This window comes from Rana temporaria, chromosome 2 (assembly GCF_905171775.1).
Source record: "Rana temporaria chromosome 2, aRanTem1.1, whole genome shotgun sequence".
Lineage (NCBI taxonomy): Eukaryota > Metazoa > Chordata > Amphibia > Anura > Ranidae > Rana > Rana temporaria.
The window spans coordinates 239,814,489-239,840,589 of NC_053490.1; the positions used below are offsets into that span (position 1 = coordinate 239,814,489).

Below are 26,101 nucleotides of genomic sequence, written 5' to 3' on the forward strand. Positions count from 1 at the left end.
ACATTACATCCCTATTTTGAAACTTGCTCCGGCACCTTTCCCCGAACCCCCTGATCGTCCCCCTGCCTGTGAAAGCAGGGATGGATTCTTCTCTCAGCACTATTAAACACACTCGTAGTCTACTGACAGGTCCTCCAGCTTTTCAATAGAATACCCTAAAGTAGAAAGCTAAAAGGACATGTGTGCAGGAGCCCAACATTGCACCCACAATCCAGTGATTGTGGGTGCAATGCTCTGCAGGCTCCTGTGCACAAAAGCATAAACTTATTTTTTAATTACATTTTATTTTTTTACAAAACCATGTGCATTTATTATTTTTTGAATAAAGGTGACCTTAGCCTTTAAAGCCCAATACAAGGTTTAGAGGGGGGAAAAAAACTGCTCCAGACGCAATATCCCTCGACTCCAGCGCGCTGTACCACCCAGAAAATTCTCTCTGCCACTGAATGGCACTTCTCTTCCAGACTTAATGATAGCCACCTCCTGTGAGCCCATGGAGTCAAAGGCCCGTCCCCTGGAGGCCGGATATCAGGTCACCCTGAACCCACAGTAAATTAGGGCACCATTCATGACCTACCCCACCACCAGAGCAAGAAGGGGACTTATCACTTTTTTGCTAAGACACTTAGTCGAGTATAACATTTTTTAATATATACCATATAGGTACAGAAAATGAGGGATGGGGGAGGCACAAGTTGAGCTTTAACCACCTCAAAAAGTAGGCTATGCTCTCTCAAAGGCATACAAGGATTACATTTCCAACTGGAAATTCACACTTCGACTGGAGTGTACCTTGCATCTTTCAGTGTCTTTAGTCATTTGAAATCTAAAGCTTACTCTGCACTTTTCCCAGCTTTACTAACTAAATAAGGTATTTTGTTGTATTTTTTAAAATTATAAATATACATGCATGTGTCGCCATCTACAAAAGCGGTGTTAACAATGCAATGTTTTCCCTGCAGCCAACGGTAGCTCTGAAGAGGATGCTGTTCCTTCTGTCTCTTGCGATATTGCTGCTTTCTTTCAGTTGTAAAGCAGAAGTAAATAAGACCTACTCTACTGGTCTACAAGATAAGACTATTTTAACAGATGTTAACCGCACAGCCAACATTTTGGGCTTGAACTGGTCTGATTTTACTAATGTAACCTCATCATTTAACATAGCAAGCCTATCAGTAAACAAGGATTTGTATACACCAGGATACCCAAGGATGACAACTATGCTAAAGATGGCAGCTGAATCTACAAAGATGAAAACAACGAAGCAGAAAAAAGCATCTGAATCTGAAAATATAAAAAATACCATGCAAAAGGCAGCATCCAAACCTACAAAGATGACAAAAATGGCACCATACACCACAACAAAGAAACCATTCTGGTTTACAAAGCGATATGCTGGCAACCATTCCACAAACACACCATGTGTCTGCAAAGACGATAGATATAAAACAGGAATAATGATTTGTGCCATCATAATAGCTGTGTTAGTGCTGATTTGTGCAGCACTGATCATATGCTCTGTGGCCCTGGCAAATAAAGTGTCCAGTCTTAAAACCAAGCTAACACAATCAAAGCGACAGGCAAGAAGTAACGGGGACTTTTTAAGTGCATCAAGCATTTTGTGGCCTTCTGGAATGGAGACATGGCAAAAAAAATCTCAAACAGCCAATCAAACCATTGATGAAATTTCTTTGGGTGAGACAAACAGTAATGATGAGAAGCACACGCTTATGACAGTACAGACAATAGAAAAATCAAAAGATCCCACGGAGGACAAAAAAACAAACTCAAATGATGAAATAATGACTATTGTATCTACAGTAGAGGTCTAAAGGATACAATATTTAATGTATAACATTTATACTCAGACTGTAAAATGATGTTCAATCTTTAATTAAAATTTTGTCTTGAACGCTTTTTGTATTCAAAGATGCTGAACCCATGCATGGAGGAGGAGGAAGGCCCCTTTCAGACGAACGGCTGTTTTGCCGCAGTTAAAAGCACTACAAATGTTTTGTGAAATTCAAGGCTCCAGGCACTGCGATTAGCTGCATTTGCACATGAGCGTTTTACTGCGGCCGCGTTTAGCTGCGGTATTCATTTCCATAGCAACCCTTTTTATTTTTTTTGTTTTTGTTTGGGTCCCTTGAATTCTAAAACGCTGCTATCCGCAGTTGACAAAAAAAGACTGCGATTACCTGCGGTTATGTGCATATAGCTGCGCTACATCGCACCTGGACGCATTCAATTCTCTTTTTTCTATTCGCACCAAACCGCATGTAACGTAATCGCACGCAAACGCGGTGTGTGAATGGGGCCATAGGAAAACATTGTGTGCTTTTAGCTGCGGTAGAAAAATAGAAAATCTGCAGCTACAAGCACCATTCTATCCGTCCGTCTGAAAGGGGCCGAAGAGTAATTGCATGCAATTTTTTTTTTTTAATCTCACTTTTTAGACCTCGACAAAAATCACAAAATGGGTACATTTAGTGTTTATTTTATTACAGCCTATTACCTGTATAGAAAAGGGCCTATAATGATCTATACTGGGTTTGCAAAAATCAACTTAAATAAAAAATATTATTTAAATATACCAAATCACAGTAATATACGTGACAACTATTTCGTTTTATTTGCTTTTTGTGGTGTTGCCAGCTATAAAATAGAGTCTTCAAATTTCATGTAAGTTATTCAAGAAATATTCTGAAAAAGAAATGGCAAACCTCTACTTGAAATGGACACTGCCCCTGCACTACATTGTTGTTTTATAAAAAAAAAAGGGATGAACACAGACAGAGCATATGGGTCAGTACTGTGAGATTTAGAGAGCATATGGGTCAGCACTGTGAGATTGAGAGAGCATATGGGTCAGCACTGTGAGATTGAGAGAGCATATGGGTCAGCACTGTGAGATTGAGAGAGCATATGGGTCAGCACTGTGAGATTGAGAGAGCATATGGGTCAGCACTGTGAGATTGAGAGGGCATATGGGTCAGCACTGTGAGACAGAGAGCATATGGGTCAGTACTGTGAGATTTAGAGAGCATATGGATCAGCACTGTGAGATTGAGAGAGCATATGGGTCAGCACTGTGAGATTGAGAGAGCATATGGGTCAGCACTGTGAGATTGAGAGAGCATATGGGTCAGCACTGTGAGATTGAGAGAGCATATGGGTCAGCACTGTGAGATTGAGAGGGCATATGGGTCAGCACTGTGAGACAGAGAGCATATGGGTCAGCACTGTGAGACAGAGAGCATATGGGTCAGCACTGTGAGACAGAGAGCATATGGGTCAGCACTGTGAGACAGAGAGCATATGGGTCAGCACTGTGAGACAGAGAGCATATGGGTCAGCACTGTGAGACAGAGAGCATATGGGTCAGCACTGTGAGACAGAGAGCATATGGGTCAGCACTGTGAGACAGAGAGCATATGGGTCAGCACTGTGAGACAGAGAGCATATGGGTCAGCACTGTGAGACAGAGAGCATATGGGTCAGCACTGTAAAACAGAGAGCATATGGGTCAGCACTGTGAAACAGAGAGCATATGGGTCAGCACTGTGAGACAGAGAGCATATGGGTCAGCACTGTGAGACAGAGAGCATATGGGTCAGCACTGTGAGACAGAGAGCATATGGGTCAGCACTGTGAGACAGAGAGCATATGGGTCAGCACTGTGAGACAGAGAGCATATGGGTCAGCACTGTGAGACAGAGAGCATATGTACTGCTGCCACTTTTGCATTTAAAATCTGTGCAGCTGTTCAGTGCTCTACCGCACAGCCAAGTCATTCATTCATAGTGATCAGAGGATGAATAAAGTACAAGTCCAATCTCCCACTGCAGCACTGCATTGCACTTCCTCTGCATTCATACTGAATTGGTAAAATGACAAATTGCACAATGCAAATTTCAGGGTGCAGTTCTGGCACGATTAATCGTGCTGCAATCAAGTGAAGCTTGACGCCCAGATCAGGAGCTACTTTTTGGGCGATGAACTTCATGCGTTACGGTTTTCTACATGATTTATCACAGCATAACTGCACCGACTTATTAGGTGGCATTAAAATGAACGGCATCTGAAACTCGCATTGTACGAATTGTCATTTTACCCAAATGTTTTGAAATCGCGGGCAGAATCGCAGCAAATCTGCCCATGATTTGTAAACGCTCTTGTAAAATGACAAATTGCACAACACAAATTTCAGATTAAAAATGCACAGGTGTTAATGCAGTCTAAAACTGACCATACGGGTGCAGAGCTTTAGGCAGTGTGTGCAGGAGCCAAACATTACACAAGGTCACAAGTGCAATGCTCTGCTGCTGTGAAAAAAAAAAAAAAAGAATGCATGTGTTCTTCCGGTGGGAGCAGCTGTCCCCAACGGAAGAATACAGTCATTACTGCTAGTGGCTATACTACCTGCTAGCAATAATTGCATGTAAAATCCGACAGGCTGGTTGTACTCAAGTTGACCGATCAATCAACTTGGGTACATTCAGCCTGCTTATACATGGTTCGAATCTCGGTTGGTTCCTGCGGAACTGATCGAGATTCAAACAGTCTATGGCCGGCTTTAGAGCATGCCTGCATACAGTAATGCAAAGGTGCTCTCTCGTTTAGTTTTACTTTCATTTTGAAATAACTTTTTGGCTTCAGGGAACTCCTGCAAAAAAATATTTACAGCTCACAGTACATTAATGTGATGATCAGTGGAAAGAATGTGCCTAATATTTGTGGTCATTGGGTAAAATATCTCCTTACAGATAACTAAAAAGATTAATGGTGTCTGGTTACTCATCTGAGAAGCAGAAATTGCTTATTGCTCACTGAACCCCTAGCAAACCTATGGAGGAACCCTAGGTTTCCACAGAACCATAGCTGAGAAACACAGCTCTAAAGTGATAAACTATAAAAACAAAAGAAATTATGTGTTGCCTACTTATAATTTTTTATTGTTTCACAAGTCCAATTGATCCAACCTCCAAATGCCTATTTTGCTGTTGTGATACGACTTCCAGCTACAGCGTGATTCTTTCTTCATGGTCCCAACTGTATGTCGTAATGTAGCCAGCTTCTCTTGCACGCTCCAAAGATGAACTAGGCTAGGGACTCGTAAAGTGCATAGAGCGGTGTACATGACCACAACTAACATGCATGGCTCATTTCAAATCAACAGAAGTGAGGAGTGAAAAGTAGAGGAATTAAAGATCACATTGGACATTACAAAAAGAAAGAAAAAAATAATTTCACATGTAAGGGGCTGTAAAAAAAAAAAAAAAAAAAAAAAAAAAAAAAAAGTACAAAATATATACTTTATATATCTGGCGAGTGCAAATTTTAAGGGGAGCGGTATCACGAGGTATGGCGAAGGATTACTTTATGCACTCGACTGATTCCAAAAGATACACTCAGAGGAGAAAGCTTATATGAACTTGCCTGTCATAGGGTGCAATACACCGAATGAGCACTGCATTTGCTTTATCAATTATTAGAAGCAGATGTGTTATTAACCACTTCCATACAGGGCAAATAATCGTTAGTTGCAGCCCTAAACGCGGCTAAACACAGCCACACGCAAACGCAGCTAATCGCAATGTACAACTGCAAGTGAACGCTGAGCCAGGATTCTCTGAATTTCAAAATAACAAAACATGCCTTTAACTGTAGCAGAACAGCCGCCCATGTGAAAGGAGCCTTACCCTTTCAGTGGATCGCTGAAAGGCTGAACTGAAAGGCATCCAGGTTGATGGACCTGGACCGGCTAAGTAATGTCTGCTAATAGCGGGTTAAAAACGATTCACAGCAAAATTGTAAGCACCATCCTAAAAAGTCCATGGAAAAATGTTAAGTCCATAGGTATATGCACTTCAGCACCTTTCTAAATGAGAAGATGCAAACTCTCCATTAGAGATCTACTTTCACGGGAGTAGGAGCTGTGACATGTTTCAGAGCATGCGCAGTAGAAACACTGGCTCTAGGGCAGATTAAGTGAGAGGGAGTCCCCAAGAGGAGATTCTGAGATTTGGTTGTGATCGTGTAAGAAGTTGTTCAGAGAGGTGGTAAGGTATTCCATTAGCTTTAAATTTCGGATCCTTGTTAATATTACGCCAAGTAAATTGATAACCAACATGTCACGCTTCAAAATTGCGTCCGCTCGTGGAATGCCGACAAACTTTTACCCTTTAAAATCTCCATAGGCGACGTTTAAAAATTCTACAGGTTGCATGTTTTGAGTTAGAGGAGTTCTAGATCTAGAATTATTGCTCTCGCTCTAATGATCATGGCGCTACCTCACAAGTGTGGTTTGAATACTGTTTACATATGCGGGCGCTACTCACGCAAGTGTTCGCTTCTGCGTGCGAGCTCGTCAGGACGGGGGTGCGTTTTCTGGCTCCTAACTTTTTTAGCTGGCTCCTAGATTCCAAGCAAATTTGTCAAACCCTGCAATAGGGTAGGAGTATGGGGCAAGACCAATAGATGTGGTGTATTGTTCCCAGCTGCTACTTCCAGTGCCAGCAGCACTTATTGGCTGAGAGATATATGGAGTACAGTTTGGTACAAGCAAGAGAATTTTGTAGTAGTTTCCGTATATAAAAAGGTAAAAACTGGTCTTTTAGAGATCTGTGACCATATAATGTGACGCATCTTCAGGAGATGACTCTTGCCCCAGAATCTGCTCCCACTTTTTCATATAGGAGTGCCAAAGTGGAGCAGGAATGGAGAATTTTATAGATCTGGAAAATCAGACCCTTGAAGGATAGACGCGTAAAGCAGAATGCCGTCAATTTGAAAACTTGAAGGGAGTTTGCTAAATAATTTGCTTAGGCTGGGTTCACACTACGGTTTTCCCGTCCGTCAGCCGCATACGATTTCAGTATTGAAAACGTACGGGCCCGGACGGGAAAACGTAGAGATAGACAATGCATTGCAAATCGTATGCACTCGGATGCATCCGGGTGCGTACGATTTGCTGGCAAAACGTTTTTTAAACGTACGCAAAACCGTGTTCAACCACGGTTTTGCGGTCGTTTTTAAAACAGTATGGCAACCGCATACGTTTTCCTTTAACATTAATGTTAATGGAAAACGCACATATGTGCGGTGCCATACGTTCCCGTCCGTTTCAGCCGCATACGTTTTTTCATATAAATCGTATGCGGCTGACGGACGGGAAAACCGTAGTGTGAACCCAGCCTTAGTGGCATATTTACAGATAACTGCCTGAGGGTACTGGAAATAACACAGTATTTTGGTTCTAGCATGCACCAGTTGACCAAAGTAAAACAAAACCTTCACTTTTCAAAAGCGGAACAAGTTAAAAGAAGGAATTTTGTTACAGTGGTGAATTCATATGTACTTTATGCATTCTCTAGAACACAATTGAAAAGTATAAAACGTCACCTACTGGCTAAAGAAATCTAAACCATTACTATGCAATATATTGAATCTACCTGATTAAAAGACTTTTAGAATTTATTCCTGACCCAAAGAAACACTACACATTTTAATTTTGACTTGGAAGCGGTTCAAGCTTCATGTGCAACACCCTGTCCCTTCCTGATAATTTGATTTAACACACCAAGGACCATTGTGTGTAGATACAGTATATGATAACTGTAGAAGTTACTATTGCCTTCACTATTGGGTAACAATCTTTGACTTAACCCTTATCGGCAACACACTTCCAGTAAACACATTGCAAAAGTCATGTTAAAAATGGCTAAGGGATTTCACATCAACGCATTTCCTGAAACCATCATGAACTTCCTTTTGATGTGACTCAAGCCGTTACAACTGCACTTCACTAAAACAGTCTTCTCAATTTCACTTCGTTCGACAAACTCACAGCAGACGACCTCTGTAAATCATCAATATAAACCGGTAAGTAAGCTTTTACTTGAAACTGTTTAGTGTCTCTATAGAAATATTATTTTTGTGGGGTACCCTACTGGGGTGATACAGTAGTATAGACCTTACACCTACATTATATTCAAAAATAAAAAAAACAGTATTTGGTAGTGTCATCATAAAACAGAGAAAACACGCATAAGAACAGAATCAAATCTGACTGCTTGTAGGTGAGACATGGAAATCCTTTAGTTAGTACTGTACCGTCTACATTTGTTACTGACTACAAAGAGAATTGTCCAACAGTGAGTGCAGGAAAATAATTTCTAGAAAACAAATGTGGGCTATGACCCTTTCATCCACTGAACTGCAAATTCATTTTTGGTCAGGATCTTGCATAAAGGTTACAAATAAGGCTGTTACCAAATTTACTTCACTTTCCAGTAAAAGCCATTTTAAGTTTACACAAGTTACAGATACCCACAAAGTAAAAACAGAAGTTTCTGAATACAATGTCAAACTAGTTTTGCTTTTTAAAATCTAGAGACAGCTATATAGTGCATATGAAGTGCATTTCTGTAAATTGTGTCGTCACAAAACAATTACTCTATAATCCATACTTCTATCATTAGTTTGTACATTGTAACAAATCCTAATACAGAGAGTGCTTAATGTGGACCATGAACTAACAATCATAGACCCCTCATCCCATTAATCTGCATTCACTGGTGTCTATAAGGCTTCCTATGGGTCTGGGGTAAAAATCTTTTTTTTCTTCCAATTTAAATATTTAGAAGTGGGGGTCTATTATATATTGTTAGACTATTTTTAAGACAAGATATACCTTAAAGGGAACCCATCACAACGTGATCAAGTGGGACAATGAACAAAGCAACAGTTCTCCAAATTCAAGTCTCTTTTTCTTATATAGTCTTTGGACTGTACCATGCAAGTAGCACCAAAAATTAAACACATTCACAGTATTTTAGGAGAACAATGGTCTCTCTTGGTTACTGGTATGTGACATAAAAAAAAATGAATTGCAGAAAACTACAATTAATCCAGTGGTGACAGTCCTTCGGTGTAACTTCACAGCAATAGTGGAGTCTTATTCTGTATTGGCCATCAATAAATGCAGAACGTTTGCATTCTATGAATATAGTTTATCATTACAGGTATTTATATAGCGCCAACTAGTTTTAGAGAGACACCAGCGCTGCTGCAGACAGGCACAGAGCTGGATTGAGATAGAGATGGGAGTCAGATAAGTATGGGGGGGGGGGGGGCATACTCCCCTGGAATATTTTTTAGCTTAATGCAGAGAATGCATTAAGCTAAACATATCCTCTGCCTTTACAACCATCTTACATATAATTTTCTTCTTTTCCTAGTACAATCTATGACAGCATCCCTGAAGATTTTCCATAAATTAATACATTTCAACCTTGATTAATATTGCCTCAGGTGAACCACATTGAAAATTGATTCAATACTTCCTCCAACTAGGGATTATAGGTTAAAATGAAAGGAAATCTTTTAGAAACAAGGTGGTAGTCTAGACAAATTAATTCTGTAATAAAGTGGTTACCCGTGTACTCCAGGTGGCTGCAAGTTTTCCCTGATCCCCTATAGAGCACTGTAGTACCCCTATAGGCAGCTGTGCTTTAAATTGCAAATACCAACCAGCTTCTTGAAGGTCACTGGTTGTGGCACATCCCTTTCCCCCTCCTCAACCTCATTATCACCTTACATAAGCCAATAGTATGGCGCATGATGTGACAAGGAGATCCGGAGCCGATGCCCAGAAAGGGAAGCAGAAGAGGCTTTGGGGGTCCCAGGTGCCCTACAGAGGGAACAAAAGGTGGCAAACCCAATGACATGCCGAATAAACCAAACACTAGCGAACTGGTTTGCACACAATTGGGCTTACTATAGTATAAGAAGCCTCAGCCAATAACTGCTTCATCAAACCAGTCCTAAACTCAGTTTATGCAATTATCTGAATTCCCAAAATATTATAACCGTACAATCTTAACTTTTGATTTGGGCCTCATTTACAATGGCCGAGTGCACGAGCAGATTGGCCTGCTCACTAGGGGTAGGTGGATGACAGGTCTGCATCCATTCTGCTGGTGAAGAGTAGACACGGACACAGCCCACTGTCCTCAAATCGCAATAGCAGGAGGATGTGAATGGCTCTCTATGGAGCCGATTCACCTATCTCTGATGCGAATTTGCATAGGAGCCCTGTGTCTTTTGGTCCGTTTCAGGTGCGAATTCAGCCCAAAATTCGGGCTGAAATCGGACCTGAAATGGTGAACCAGGAAGCACAGGACCCCTGCTGGGAGCCACATCGGCATCCAGTGTAAACCGAGCCTTAGGCTTTCTACTATTTTCATCTGGTGATCCAGCCAGCCTGTTATTCAAAAGACAATGCTCTTGCAGATGTATAGTTACAGGGATGAGACAAAACATTTACCACTGATGAGGGTGCTTACAATGATCTGTTTTATGTAAACCGTTATCCCAAAAGGGGAAAAAAAAAAAAAAAAAACTTTTTGCTGCAACCGATTATAAAGTGTGAGCTGGAGTCCTTCTCAAATTTGTTGTGTAACGTTGGTACGATTGGGCATGCAATTTGACATGTCAAATCGCATGTCAAATCGCATGCCAAATCTGCAGCAATTGCCAGCAATCGCACCATCCTAAATGGTGCGACTCCGCATTTAGGGCATCGTACCGATTTCCAAAAGTAGTTTTACTGCTTTTAGCAATTTCAGGGTGCAATTTCCATTGACATCTGTGCACAAACCTGCACAGATGTCTCTGAAATCGTCCCCGAAATTGGGACTGACATGCAGGAATGAAATTGTGCGAGCTCAGCTGTACCTGCATAATTTTATTCCCGCACTCAGTGTGAACCTAGGCTAAATCTGCTAAAACATCCAACACTGCACTCCCCCCAGACTGACAATGCTGCTGTCCAAATGTGCTTATATGCTGCATCAACCAGAGTGTAGGCAGTCTATACAGGCAATGTGGTTACTGGTCAGATCGCCAAGGGGGAAGAGACTATAAAAAAAAAAAAAAATGCAGCCACCACATCTAATTGGCAAAATGCAATATTTAGATTTTTAGTTTGGGGTTTAATAGCACTTTACCACATCTGTAGTAATACTTTTCCACTTTAGGTTTAGTGCATGTTATCAGGATGGAAATCGATAGCAGCAGTAGGGCCTGACTAGTTCAATAGCTGCCAAGAAAAAAAACTAATGGAAATTCAGATTACTGTTTTGGTAAAGTAGGAAAAATTAACTCTGCATACAAAATACAACATGCAGGAGGATCACTGTGCAATGTACACATTTTGTCATGAAAAATAAATAGTTGTGCACCAACACAGGAAGGCGAATATCCTTTTTAACAAGAAAAAATTATAAAATGCAAACACACAACGGTAAGCAAGCAATTTGTCACAAAACAGTGGATGCACAGTAGATACAATCTCTTTATGACCGAGGTAAAAATAGAGGCCAACAGGAGGAAGTGAAATTCTGGTGTCTAAAGCTGGGTATACACTGCTAGATTTGTAAGAAAAAAATAAGAACATTCAATGTCCTGACGAATGTTTAAGGTACTTCGCTTGTTAAACTATCAATTTTGTAAAAATATACATACTTGTAATTCTTCTTTGAAAATCCACCAGTGCTGTATATCCATCTCTACACATAATGGATACACATCTTAAAGTGATACTAAAGTCTTTTTTTTCCCTTTAAAAATAACAAAGATGTTATACTTCCCACCTCTGGGCAGTGGTTTTTGCACAGAGCAGCCCAGATCCTCCTCTTCTCAGGTCCCACGTCGGTGCTCCTGGCCCCTCACCCCTGTCCACTGCCCCCATATCAAGCAGCTTGCTATGGGGGCACCTGAGCCGAGCAGCAGCTTTGTGTATCAATTCCAACACAAAGCCACGGTTCGGCACCGCACCCTCGCCGCTGTGTCTCAGACAGACAATCAGGAGGAGCCTGTAGCTCATTAAGTACTATTGGGGCCATACTATCGCTGGATAGAGACGAGGCTCAGGCAAGTATTAGGGGGGCTGCTACACACAGGCTTTTTTATCTTAATGCATAGAATTTATTAAGATTAAAAAAAACTTCTGACTGTACAATCACTTTAAATTCCTAGCTACAGCCGTATTTTGAAGTAGAACTACATGACTTCTAACTTTACTCAAATCCTAAATCAAAATGTCATATTGTGCAAGATTTTTCCTCTTACTGGTGAACCATAACCTATTTTTTTCTGACAAAATTACTTGTTGTTATTTCTAGGTAAAATCATTCATAAAATATGGATAAAGGTAATTCGGATCACAGTGGATCAGAGGGAGAGGAATCAGAGAAAAACCTTTGGCTAGCGGCACTTGTTATTGGAATCCTTTTGCTTTTTATGTTAATCGCAATAGCTGGCATTATCATATGGAAACATTTTAAAAAAGAGAACACTGCTGACCAGAATTGGGCCGGACCATCCCCACTGACAGATGGGAACACCCATGAAGATATCCTAAGTAGACAAAGGTCACACTCAAACATAAGTACGGCCCCAATAGTACTTAATGAACTACAGGCTCCACAAAAAAGTAATGTTTCTGAAAACACATCTCAAGGACATTATAAAGATGTAAATACGCAAGATGAAGATGACAGTAAAACCAATATCACTCCGACAATGCCATACATATCAAGTGAAACAACAAGCTTTTCATCAGATGGATCTGTAGGACAACAATCTAAACCAAATCCTCAAGACTACCCTTTAAATGATGAAACCTCCCTACCACCTCCACCAGATGATGTTCTACATTTTCCAGTGCCATCACAGATTGATGAGCTCCCTGTCACAGGAGATTTAAGGGATTTGCAACCTCTGCCATTAATGGATGTTACAAAAAGTGATGAACACTGCAATCAGATTTCATTATACCAAGAAAATACTATTACGGATTCTTTTCACAGGACTTGTGATATTGAGGACCAACTTTTACCACCACCTCCACCCGACCTCTTCTGAAGTTCTATAACAGAAGTATCTGTGTACATGCTTTACTTCCTTCTCATGCATGCCAAAGAATAGCAAGTTTGGTATGATAGAGTCTTGACACACCAAATTAGTTCTGTCAACGTACAAAATATGTATGAAATATTATAAGACATTCATACTTGGGCCCCTTTCACATGGGGAGGACCCTGCCTGCTCAGTGGGGAATCTGTTCGCCGATCCCCGCTAAGCAGGCGGGTGGCTTGTCCCTGCCAGCTTTGCTTATGCACAGCAGACAGAGCCCACTCTCCTCTATAGGTGGTCGGATGTAAAAAGACTGCCTGTCCCTGAACACCTGAAGCCCATCTGATTCGATCGACGTGGAATGGTTCCACATCTATCCGTTTTTAGCAGATAGGCTCAGATGTTGGTGGGTGTGATCAGTCACGTTAGTTGACACCCAAACTCCATAGATGACAATGGATGGTCCGATTGAGCCCATCTAAAAAACTGACAGGCTGACTTGATTGTTCTGCCAATGTGAAAGAAGCCTCATAGCCCTGGTATCCATATTCACTTGCACAAGGCCATCATATCTCAACAGTGACAGTGTGTGCATAATGCACAACCCACTGACACCTTGTTAGCATTTTAAATACACTCTGTTGTAGCCAGTGCCAAAATACATGCATATGGACTCTAGTGGGAGCAGCTGTGTTATTCCCTATGTTAAGTGACAGTGTTTGGGGGCTTAGGAATGGCTGCTAGGTCTGAGAACTGTCACATGGGAAGAGGTTGCATAATCACTCATACTCAGAAGCACAAGATATTTTCCACTTTAGACAGAGAAAGAAGCATGGGGTATGTGCTGGTGCGATCATTTTTGGTGTTGGGGGGGGGGGGGTCCTCTTTACCCAGACAACATCACTAAAGCAAATGACAGCACCTCTAAGTAGTTAGGCAGCATCATGTAGTAACTCGCATCCTGCCTCTAAAATCTGTATATTTGAAAAAAAGAACATGCCCTAAAAAGCTATATGCTCAGGTGTAAATGTAGCCTTAAGAGGAAAAACTGCATTTACTAAACAGACCTTTGGATTCAAAGTAAACAAACAAGAAGGTTATGCTTTTAGAAATACCATCTTTACTTAACATAAAATAAAAAAACATTTTTTGTCAAGAATCAAGTAAATGGCTAAACTGAAATACACTTTGCTGCACTTTGTCTCCCAAAAAGGTGCCAAATAAGCAAGCACTTTCTCAAGTTAGTAGAAATTCTGAGAATGCATGAATGTGTCCCGCTTTATTTTCCCTGCAGAGCTCTTTCAGCTCATGGATAGGGTTTTTAGACACCAAAGCTGGTGGACAAATTGATATTTTCATACCATGTAAAATATGTATGTATTTGAAATATGCAGTCTTATGTCCACAATGCAGGGGAGCAGTACATTTCAAAATGAGATTTATATCGCTGTCAAAATGTTATCCCTACATAATGCTTTAAGTAGCATACCGTCCTGAAAAAGCACATAAAAGTAAATTATTCTGGTTATAAAATTAATTTCATTATTCATAATGCCATTACAGCTAAGGATGACTGCAATTTAAGTGTGAAAATAGACAGGGGCATTTTTTTTCAATGTCCCAGGGCTCGCTACCAGTTCAAAGATCAGACTGGCTGCTGGATTGGCTATGCAATTCTCTCAAGAAATTTGAGTCAGCACTAGAATCTGCTCTGCAGTCCTCCGAATAGCTGATCAGATGGATACAGAGCTCCAGCTTACAGCAGTACAATGCAGCTGAAAGGCACAAGCACAACTACCAGAAGAGCTGGATAAATGCTCATTAGCTAATAGCACCGTCTACATAAGCTATGTATTGATTCTGAATGGGAAGACCAAGTGGTAAGTTTTATTTATTACTTAACACATTAAAAGGTCATGCAATGATCTATTTATGCCACTAATGTACCATTTGCTGCAGTAACATTAGAAGTCTGTGTTAAATGGCAATAGCATTCTGAACAAGAAGTGCAGCAAAGTAGTATAATGCCAATCGCAGTCACTGAATACCTTAAGGACAAGAAAAAAGAAAATGCAAAAGCTAACTTGTCTCAATAATAGCATTTGTTAATGTATACATATTGCAATGCAAAACAAATCTATACAATCTCAACTAACGTAAATATATCTTGCTTCTTTATGTATTTATTCAAGCCAAACAAAATCTATGGAGATTACTATAGTTTTAAAAAGTGTATATGTGTATATTGAATATGTCTACTGAATATTTGGTTGCAGGTAAGCATGGATTGCCAAATCAAGCCCTCACCAGGACTTTTGTTTCTTTTATGCTCTGTACCAAACATCATCTGTCTCTGTCCCTTGAAGTGTTCCTGCATTATGAAAAACAGAAATGTTGACTGTTCAGGCAGCAGTCTGACTGCATTGCCACATGGACTCCAGGACAATATCACACATCTGAACTTGTCTTACAACCAGCTGTCCGATATAGACCATCAATTGACTAGGTTCACTAACCTGAGGTTTCTAGACCTTTCCCACAACTTGCTAAGCAACCTTCCTTCCCATTTGCCAAGGTCTCTTTGGGAGCTGTATGCTTCAAATAACAGCATCAAAGTGCTTTATAAATTGGACACTGCATACCAGTGGAACCTAAAGGTGCTTGATCTCTCCAAAAACAGCCTGCAGAGGACAGTGTTCATTAACAATACACTAATTAGTCTGCAGCTCCTGAACCTAAGCTACAACCAGCTTTGGACTGTTCCAACCAATATGCCCAGTAATATACTAACAATAGATATATCCAACAATTCCTTAATACAGATATTGCCAGAAACATTGGTGCGAATGCCCAAGCTTCAGAATCTGTACCTGCACAACAACAGATTCACCTACATACCAGCCCATGCTTTTGACCACCTGACACAAGTAATAGAGATCACCCTGTACAACAACCCATGGTCATGCCAAGACACACAAGCTATGAACTATATTATGACGTGGGTAGAAGAAAACAATAATGTAATAGGTTCTCCATGTGCCAATGAAAGATATAAAATTACCAAGCAATTTTCAACTGAATACAAAGCACAAAATGAAGTCACTACTGCCGACATTCCATTGTTTACTACAAATCATTCGCTTTTCTTAGAAGTGCAAGAACCCAAGCAGTACAAAAAGATACGATACCCAGAGGATTTAACTGCAGCCCCAGTTAACACAAGCAGCATTCTACATGCAAGCTCCGAGGACTCTCTAATGATAGATGAAAACTCTGCAGATGGAATGATTCATTTAGATTTTAATTATTTTGGGAATGAAATAGACAATCAAATCAATTCGGATGAAATAGAGGAGACTAAAATGTATGATTCCACAGTTATTGTGAGCTTTGATAATGTAATAAATAACAATTTAACCCTGCCAAGCACAACTGTGCCTGTAGAGATACAAGCCACCACAGTACAATTGAATGATCTTGCTCCCTCCTCAGCAGCACAGAAAGAGAAGTGGCTTGCAGTTTTGTTTTTGATACTTTTCCTAGTTATAAGAACTGTGTAAAGGCATGTTACAAATGAGGAACTGGGAACCATTTAACAGCTTTCTAATGAGCCTGACAAAGTTTGCAATTCTGTCTCCAATTCTGCCAAGGAATAAAGATTTACAAACCAGCACTGCTATAATAAAAATTGAATGTGAACCATTAAATATCTCTGTACTAATGCATAAACGTTTAATCCATACATGTAATGCATATTCATACAATAAATGTTTGAAACATTTCTGCATGTCTTCACCGTTACTGCATGCTAAAAATGTCATTGTTATGGCATAAGATCAAAAGTGTATTATGACTGAAGGAGTAGTACCCACTGATAGTGATATGGGGTATAATTTTCAAGATTGTAAACCTATATTAAAACTTCACCATTTTATTGCAAAACTGCATAACCTGATTAATGCCTCTTTCACACTTTTACGACTTGTCGTACCCCATGATTTCCAATGAGTACCATTCATATCTGTGCGACTTCAAAGTAGATCTTGTACTACTTTGGTGCAAGATATACAGACATTCCCTGAAATCATCGCAAAATTGTGTCAAAATTGCAGCCACAAAATTGCGGCGAAGTTGCGGTAGTGTGAAAAAGGCCTTAGGAAAAGACCAGATACATTAAAAATCATTTAGCCTTATTTTCGCTAAGAAACCTTGCATTAATCAACCAAATTTTGGCAGGTAAACAATGGATTTCTAGATAACGGACTCCATGGTATCATGTGAGAGAGGAAGTGTTGAAATGCGTGAAATCTCTGCCTGAGATGTGCCTGTTTTTAAAAGGACAGCATTCTATAGGCATGGATAGGACCTTAAAGCGGATCTCCACTCTAAAGTGGAGTCCCGCTGATCGGCACCCTCCCCCCCTCCGGTGTCACATTTGACACCTTTCAGGGGGGAGGGGGGTGCAGATACCTGTCTACAGACAGGTATCTGCACCCACTTCCGGCTCTACGATACGGGCAAAGGACGGGTTTTTTCTCCGCTTCCCGTCCGTCCCCCGTTGTATGCTGGGAACACTCGGCTCCCAGCACACAGCGGGAGCCAATCGGCGGGCGCAGCGCGACTCGCGCATGCGCCGTAGGGAACCGGGCAGTGAAGCCGGAGCGCTTCACTTCCTGGTTCCCTCACCGTGGATGGAGGGGGGAGCAGCAGAGAGACGAGCGATCGGCTCGTCATCTGCTGCGATCACCGCTGGACTCCAGGACAGGTAAGTGTCCTTATATTAAAAGTCAGCAGCTGCAGTATTTGTAGCTGCTGGCTTTTAATATATTTGTTTAGTGGCACATCCGCTTTAAAGTGTTTGCAATTTCTATTTTTTTTAAATAACAATGCGATACTGACCTGCTCCATGCAATGGTTTTGCAAACAGCAGCCTAAATCCACCTTCTTGGGTCCCCGGCTATTACTCTTGGCTCCGCCTCTTTTCGGGTATGCCACCAATGGAAGCAGTTTCCTATTGTCGCACAACTGCAGGCTCGATCTCGTTGACAGAGACAGTGCTGCTCGTCCTCGCCCCATCACAGCATTTGACAGCTGCAGAAACCAAAAGCAATCAATCTGCCATGTGAGGGGAGAGAGAACTGCTGCTCTTGGGCAGTGTTGGATTGAGAATGGGCTCAGGTAAGTATATGGGGGGGCGAGAGAGAAAGGGGGGGTGATCTGCACGCAGGTTTTTTTTTTTTTTTTTTTACCTTAATGCATAAAATGCATTAAGGGCAAAATGCCTTCTACCTTTAAAACCACTAAGTTTCCAGATTTTCTTTTCCTTGGATCTGCACCCAAATACCCAAAGGACACCTACAAGAAAATTTGACTCTTAAAAAGGTAGCCAACTGCCTGATCTGACTCGATTTACAACCACAGTGCTGCATGTTAGTCACTATGCCAAATCTGACATTAGAACATTAAAAGAAAAGTATGGGGATTGGGGGGGGGGGTGTTCCCCATCATACTTACCTAGGTGGATGTTGCATCTGTCCCCTCTACACTGAGAACTGAGCGTTCAAACACCGCTGATGGCTCGGTTCTCACAGCTCTTGGCTCTGCCCCCCCCCCCCCATGCTCACTGGAGTGCTGAGCTGTGGAGGGGGGAGCGGCCATCTCAGGGGGTTACTGCCACCTGGTGGATCCAGACTTTGTCATGACACGGTGCCTGGACTGATTTCTGTGATGTCAGAGAGTGGACTTTAGCTCAAAATGAATTGCACACTTGTGACCCATAGGAGAAGCCCAGCCAAACGAGTTCAGGCTGGACTTTTCCTTTAAAGTGGTCGTAAAGACTGAAGGTTGTTTACCTTCATGCATGAAGGTAAAACAAAAAAACTGTGTGCTGCTCCCCCCACTTAATACTCACGTGAGCTCACTCTCAATCCAGTAAAGTGCACAAGAGCCTTGGCTGTCACGATACTCCCTTTTATTGGCTGAGACAGCAGCTGGAGCCATTGGCTGTCAATCATAGCCAGTGAGTCAACAAAAAAAAAAAAAGAGTTGGGGCGGGCCAAGCTGAAGTTACGTGCATTTTAAGGATGCATAGAGCAGGACTTGGGAGCAAGCAAGCACCTGTATCCCCATAGCAAGTGGCCTTGCTATGGGGGCACTGGTCAAGGGGGAGGAGCCAGGAGTGCCAGCGGGGGACACAAGAAGAGGAGCATTGGCGCATAGAGCAGGTAAGTATGACATGTTTGTTTTTTTGCTTTTTTAAAATCTGAACCTTTAAAGCGGATGTGCCACTAAAAAAATATATTAAAAGCCAGCAGCTACAAATACTGCAGCTGCTGACTTTTAATATAAGGACACTTACCTGTCCTGGAGTCCAGCGCCGATCGCAGCAGATGACGAGCCGATCGCTCGTCACCCTGCTGCTCCCCCCTCCATCCACGGTGAGGGAACCAGGAAGTGAAGCGCTCCGGCTTCACTACCCGGTTCCCTACGGCGCATGCGCGAGTCGCGCTGCGCCCGCCGATTGGCTCCCGCTGTGTGCTGGGAGCCGAGTGTTCCCAGCATACAACGGGGGACGGACGGGAAGCAAGGGAAAAACCCGCCTTTTTCCCACATCGTAGGGCCGGAAGTGGGTGCAGATACCTGTCTGTAGACAGGTATCTGCACCCCCCTCCCCCCTGAAAGGTGTCAAATGTGACACCGGAGGGGGGAGGGTGCCGATCAGCGGGACTCCACTTTAGAGTGGAGATCCGCTTTAATATCACTTTAAAAATACACTATGCACAGTGGAAAATCATGGAAACAAAATTTGAAGTGCATATTCCTTTCGAACAAAATGATGACTAGGCTAACTTGAAGGCTCCTTGGCTTTTGTTGCATGCTGATGAAACTATTTTTTTTAGGTTATAATTTTTTTTTTACATTTCCCAACTACAAGTTTCACTTTACTACACAGTAGTACTATAATTTAACAGTGGACTTTGCCCCTTGCTAGGGACCTACCCATGTGTCCTGTGCTCCTGTCACAAGGACAGACAAAATGGGAAATATCAATGGCAACACAAAACTATTTGAGTACAGCATGGAAGGGTTAGTACATACATCAGTGTTTTATAGCCGTCCATTCCCTATATGGAACATATTCCCTCAACCTGGGTGATTTTTTTTTTCCAGATCATAAAGTGAGGGAAATCTTTACAAGGAAATCATAAAATGACAATTGTGGTTCTAGCCCTTTTCCACTGTAAAGGGAACCAAACCTATGTTATGAAAAAAAAAAATTCTTACCAACACTTATATTCACACCCCTAAAATAACAAAAACAATTTAATAAAAAATATTCATAAGAGAGCCATTTTTATGAGATAAATTGCTCACATATTTGGTGTAACTTCTACCAAGAACATATTTCAGACCCTGGTCACACTTCAGCTTGATGCTCAGCAAGCAAAATGCCATTCATTTCAATGGCCCCTGTTCACATTTGAGGGTTTTATCGCCAGTAGCAAAATGCCTGTCGCTCAAAAAAGTACATGGGCTACTTTTCAGGCAGATTTGAGCATTTTTTGTCCCCATAGATTTCAAATGGAAAAAGGCCTGAACAGTAATAAATTTGCTTTTTTTTTTTACACGTGTTTCAGCTCAAACAGCAGCTCCCCTCCACAACTTACACAGCTTTTTATTGGCCACAGCAAAAACGCCTAAATGAAAAACGCCTGTTAAAACTACCTATATTTACAAATCCGCTAAAAATAAAAAAAAACGCTCAATAACACCTGAAAAAACACTTGAAATATTCTAAAATTCAGACATCAGTTAAAACTTTACTTCAGGAGACATAAGAATATAATTCACTTGAAAAAAAAAAAAAAAAGAATATAATTCACAATGTGAAAAAGATATGCCTGTAAAAGCAATAATTGTACAACATAAAAACAGAAATAGTAGTGAAAAAACAATGAATGGACAAAGTACATTCAGTAACTAGCAGACCAATTACCAAAACGTGGACCTGTACTTTTTTCATACAATGGGTAAAGAATTGGGTTCACTTAATTCTACAATGCCTGCAACTTCCTCCCGTTCCTCCCATGATGCAGCTCTGGTTTCCTAGGTTGCAAATGCCAGGCCCAGACACTGTGGGTGGGAACGGACTTGTCCACCCTAAATACTGAAAAAACCCACAGGGTTCATTCGACTTTGCTTTTAATATTGTATGCAATGGCTTTTTTATGAAACCGTAAATAGGAAAATAATTCAGCGCTGAAAAAATAGGATTTTTGTACTCACCGTAAAATCCATTTCTCTGAGTTCATGGACGGACACAGCAGCCTTTGACCTTAGGGTATTATATCCTTCCTTCCAGGAGAGACTAGGCAGAAAACAGCACTTTAAGTGTTAAAACACTTTCCTCAGTACAGCTCCTCCCAGGGGGAATGGTCCCTCGGGTATAACCCACTCTCTGACTCAGCATCTCCAGTTCGTAACAAGCAGTACAAACAAAAGGAGGGGTGGGTGCTGTGTCCGTCCATGAACTCAGAGAAATGTATTTTATGGTGAGTACAAAAATCCTATTTTCTCTTCCGTTCATGGATGGACACAGCAGCCTTTGACCTTAGGAACGTCCCCAAGCAGTGTCAAAAAAATTTGAGGGGGGGAAACAACACAGCAAACCAAGCTACACCCCAAACAAAACCGGAGTTTCTCAACGGAGGAACTCCAACCTTAAACTGCCGCCTGTAACACCTTGCGGCCGAAGGAGGCATCCGAAGATGCACTCACATCCACATTGTAAAATTTTGAGAAGGTGTGGATTGACGACCAGGTCGCTGCCTTACACACCTGTAACACAGACGCTTGATGAAGGAAAGCCCAAGAGGCACCGATCGCCCTGGTCGAATGCGCCGTAACCTGAAAAGGAGGCGCCCGCCGCCTTCAGGGCATAGGCCTGAAGCACAACCTGCCTGATCCACCTAGAAATGGTGGCCGACGAGACCGCCAGACCTTTTTTAGGGCCAGACACAAACAGTGAGTCCGACTTCCGGAACGGAGCCGTAGCAGATAAGTACACCCGTAGGGCCCGAACCACATCTAGGGAATGCAAAGTGGCCTCCTTCGGGTTTTTCGGCCAAGGACATAAGGATGGTAACACAATGTCCTCATTAATGTGAAAAGCCGAAACGACCTTTGGGAGAAAAGACGGCTGCAGCCGCAGCACCACCTTATCCTTGCGATGACCAAGTAGGGAGCCTTGCAGGACAAGGCCGCCAGTTCAGACACCCGTCTGACTGAGGTAATTGCTACCAGAAAAAACACCTTCTGTGATAGAGTCAACAAAAGGGATCTTTTTCGAATGTCCTCAAAGGGAGCGTCTTGAAGCACCGAGAGGACTAAATTCAGGTCCCATGGGGGCAGTGGAGGACGCACAGGAGGGGCCACATGCCGGACCCCCTGCACAAAACGTACGCACCAGGGAGTGCGCCGCCAAGGGTCGCTGAAAGTAAACAGCTAGAGCCGAAATCTGACTCTTAACCATACTTAAGGCGAGTGCCTGATCCACTCCACGCTGAAAGAACAGCAGAATCCGGGACACCACGTATGTACGGGGGTGCCATTTCATCTCTTCACACAGAGATGTAGGCCTTCCACGTACAATGGTAAATCTTTTGTGAAGTAGACTTCCGTGCACGCAGCATGGTAGAGATCACTGAGCCTGACAGGCCACGGTCCTTCAGTACCTGGCTCTCAACAGCCACGCCGTTAAAGCCAGCGACTGTAAAGCAGGGTGGAATATCGGACCCTGCGACAGAAGATCTTCTCTCAGGAGTAGACGCCAAGGGACGTCTGCCACCAGACGCACGAGGTCCGCGTACCAGGAGCGGCGAGGCCAATCCGGGGCGGATTGTTGGAATCCCCTCGGCTTCCACTCTGCGCAGCAGGCGAGGAAGAAGATTCAGAGGAGGGAAGACGTAGATTAGGTGATAGTGACCCCAAGGTGCCACCAACGCGTCTGACGCGTCCGCACTTGGGTCCTTTGACCTGGCCACGAACCGTGCCACCTTCCGATTGAGACGGGACACCAGGAGGTCCACGTCTGGAGTGCCCCACTTTCGGAACAGACTCTGAAACACCTCTGGGTGAAGTGACCACTCTCCTTGGTCTAGTGTTTGCTGACTTAGGTAGTCGGCTTGCCAATTCTGTACTCCCGGAATGTACACGGCCGACAGAGCCGGAACGGACCTTTTCGGCCCACAGAAGGATGTGCGCGACTTTCATCGCTGCAGCTGAGCTCTGTATGCCTCCCTGATGATTGACGTAGGCCACGGCCGTGGCGTTGTCGGACTGGATCCTGACCGGACGGACGGTCCTGCAGATCCAGGGACCACCTGGCAAGGCAAAACTTGATTGCTCGGTGCTCCAGTACATTGATTGGAAGGCGGGACTCCTCCTGAGTCCAGCGCCCCTGGGCTAACTGGGTGCCCCAAACACCCCCCAGGGGTGTCTGGCTGGCATCCGTCGTGACCACTGTCCAATGGCACAGCAGAAACGTCTTCCCGGTCCGAAGCACCGGAGACGTCAGCCACCACACCAGGGAGGACTTGACTCACCTGAATCTGGTAATCCAGAGACGAAGGGAGCTTGTCCCATCGAGACAGAATTTCCTTCTGTAGCACCAGAGTGTGGAATTGGGCATACGGGACTGCCTCGAAAGAGGCCAACATCAGACCCAGAACCCTCATGCAGAAACGGGGCGACCACTTCTGGGTCAACAACCGCTGCACCGCAGATTGTAGTGTCTGAAGTTTCTCCGTGGGGAGAAAAACTCTCGCCTCCGAGGAATCCAGGACTATAGCCCCAGGTATTCCAGCCGCTGAGACGGTACCAACACTGACTTCTGGATATTCAGAAGCCAGCCGAACTCTCAGAGAGTGACACGTGATGGACACATCCTCTTCAGCTAGAACTTAAGTGGTGGAGGATACTCTCATCTGCTATACAGATTCACAGGATATTATCTGGACATCTTTGTCACTCATTCGGAGAACTTTCTGTCACCTTTGAATTTCTCTGTGATACATCCCTTTTTATATGGACTTTGCACTTTTTTCACTTGCATTTTTTAACTAGATTGCACTGGTGATCTGTGTGCACTATACACAGCATAATTGATTGTTTATGTTGATTCTTCATTTTGCAACGCAGCTTTACCATTTTTATCCTCTTCTTTTTTTTTTTTTTTTTTTCTTTTTTTCTTTGACCACCTCAGCTTAATTCCAATATACTAGAGACCGACTCATGATCCGAAGCTTCTTACGTCTCTATTTACGGTTTGCATCATGTGTGGTATATACTCTGTTCACTGTCTTTTTTTTTTTTTTTTTAAATATATTTGTATAAATATATTTGGATAATTACACCCCCCCTCCCTCCCCTCATGGCTCCCAGGAGTCTCCTGCCCGTCCTATGAATAAACAGTACCATAAAGTAAGTATTGAATAAAGAGGTTGACCTCATTTATTCGGCCAAAGAAAAGGTAGAGATATGGAGAAGAGTAGGTCAAACACAGCTAGGAGAGATGCGGGGGGGGAGGGAAGTGCTATGTCTTACTAAACAGAAATGCAAGAGGGAGCAGAGAATGGCAACATCCCCGCGTAGTCATACCCTTACTCTCTCCGCGTAGCTCCATGTTTTTTTATATTCCTTCCATTTTCCCCATTTCTCCCTATGTTCGGTACTCCTCTCCAGATATCCATCCCTTAGCTCCTCTAGTCTATATGTTTCCTCCACTGCATCTATCCAACTCCAAATATGTGGGCTTTCCGTCTCCTGCCACTTTTTAGGGATAAGTCTCTTGGCAGCGTTTAAAAGGTGAGGGAGTAGGGACTGCTTGTATTTTTTTACGCCTTCTTGGCTGCAATGGAAGAGGACGGCCCATGGGTCTTTCTTGATCTCCTCTCCCGTAATAATCTTTATTTGGCTCAGTATTATGTCCCAATACGTTTGAATTTTAGGGCAATGCCACCATATATGGGCCATCGTTCCTCTTTCTAGGCAACCCCTCCAGCAGTCTGCGGTATAACCTACTTTGAATTTATTTACCTTATCAGGGGTAATATACCATCCTGAAAGGCACTTATAATTTACTTCAGCTGTCCGTATATCTATCGCGGAAGTGTGAATTAATTGAGTAATCCTTGAAACAGTATTTGCCCCCCTCATAACCCCCAACTCTCTTTCCCATTTGTCTATAAAAGGTGCTTCACCCCGAGATCCCAATTTAACCAGTAACCCGTACAATTTAGTAATGGTGCCCCTCGAATTTGTAGATTTACAAATTTTCTCCAGTGAAGTCAGCTCCGCCTCCGTCCGTAATGGACGGGGGAGGTGCCGCACAAAGTGAGTCAACTGGAGATAATGCCACCTATTCAGATTCCAACAATCCGTTTTGGCTTTCAAATCTCCATAGGTCATTATCTCTCCGTTTTTTATAATATCACCCAAGTGCACTGTGCTTCTCCTTATCCAATTCCCCCCTATTTTTTTTTCCCCGGGTGGGAAGTAAGGGTTTTCTTTTAGATTCATTAATGGGGAATTAAATTTCCCTTCTAATTGTGCCTGCGTCCTATCCCACATTCTTAAAGTGTCTCGTGTTATATCGTGTGTTTTGTGATCTAGTGCTCTGTATTGTGCAGGGATCCAAATAAGATTTTTCAGATTATTGTTTGTTAGCGCCTTCTCTATTTGTACCCACCTTTTGTCTATCCTATCCCTCGCCCACTCTACCGCCCGCGATAGGACCGCCGCCTTGTAGTAACTTTTAATGTCCGGGACTCCCAGGCCGCCAAGTGGCTTACCCTGTTTTATTATGGAGAGGGATAGTCTGTGTTTTTTATTTTTCCACACATAATTTAGTAACAGGGTGTTGAGGATTCTCAGAAACTGCTGAGGAAGAGCAATTGGGAGTAATAAAAATTTATAGAGGATCTTGGGGACTACCACCATCTTTAACATATTTATGCGTCCAAACCAAGATATGGGTTTATTTATCGTTTTTTTTAATTCGTTCTTGATCTCATTTAATAAGGGGATATAGTTAATTTTGTACATCTTCTGTATTGTATTAGCCAGTTTTATTCCTAGGTACTTGAGTTCTTTGGTCCAAGGGTACGCGCATACTTCCTTA

The 26,101-nt window shown here is 42.5% G+C and overlaps 4 protein-coding genes across 7 annotated transcripts in view; 3 read left to right on the plus strand and 1 right to left on the minus strand.

Annotated features, from left to right (window-relative positions):
- Nucleotides 1-1,912, plus strand: part of EVI2A (ecotropic viral integration site 2A) — a 6,000-nt gene extending 4,088 nt beyond the window's left edge. The window contains exon 2 of the mRNA XM_040336671.1: nt 963-1,912. Coding sequence (XP_040192605.1) covers nt 984-1,832 — 849 coding nt within the window. The 5' untranslated portion in view covers nt 963-983 and the 3' untranslated portion in view covers nt 1,833-1,912. The remainder of the gene's footprint in view (nt 1-962) is intronic.
- Nucleotides 1-26,101, minus strand: part of NF1 (neurofibromin 1) — a 317,171-nt gene that overhangs the window by 91,170 nt on the left and 199,900 nt on the right. The window contains exon 36 of one of the 4 annotated variants that reach the window (XM_040336669.1): nt 17,782-18,012. The exons of the other annotated variants lie outside the window; for them this stretch is intronic. Within the exon in view, the coding sequence (XP_040192603.1) occupies nt 17,997-18,012 (16 nt within the window). The 3' untranslated portion in view covers nt 17,782-17,996. Of the gene's footprint in view, nt 1-17,781; nt 18,013-26,101 lie in introns of those variants that run through there. 4 annotated transcript variants of the gene reach the window in all.
- EVI2B (ecotropic viral integration site 2B) lies at nt 7,793-13,793 on the plus strand. The gene is made up of 2 exons (XM_040336672.1): nt 7,793-7,884; nt 12,189-13,793. The coding sequence occupies exon 2, from the start codon at nt 12,208-12,210 to the stop codon at nt 12,928-12,930; it is 723 nt and encodes a 240-aa protein (XP_040192606.1). The 5' UTR covers nt 7,793-7,884; nt 12,189-12,207; the 3' UTR covers nt 12,931-13,793.
- On the plus strand, nt 14,126-16,702 carry OMG (oligodendrocyte myelin glycoprotein). Its single transcript, XM_040336670.1, has 2 exons — nt 14,126-14,801; nt 15,198-16,702. Exon 2 carries the CDS (start codon nt 15,204-15,206, stop codon nt 16,479-16,481), a length of 1,278 nt encoding a protein of 425 aa, XP_040192604.1. The 5' UTR covers nt 14,126-14,801; nt 15,198-15,203; the 3' UTR covers nt 16,482-16,702.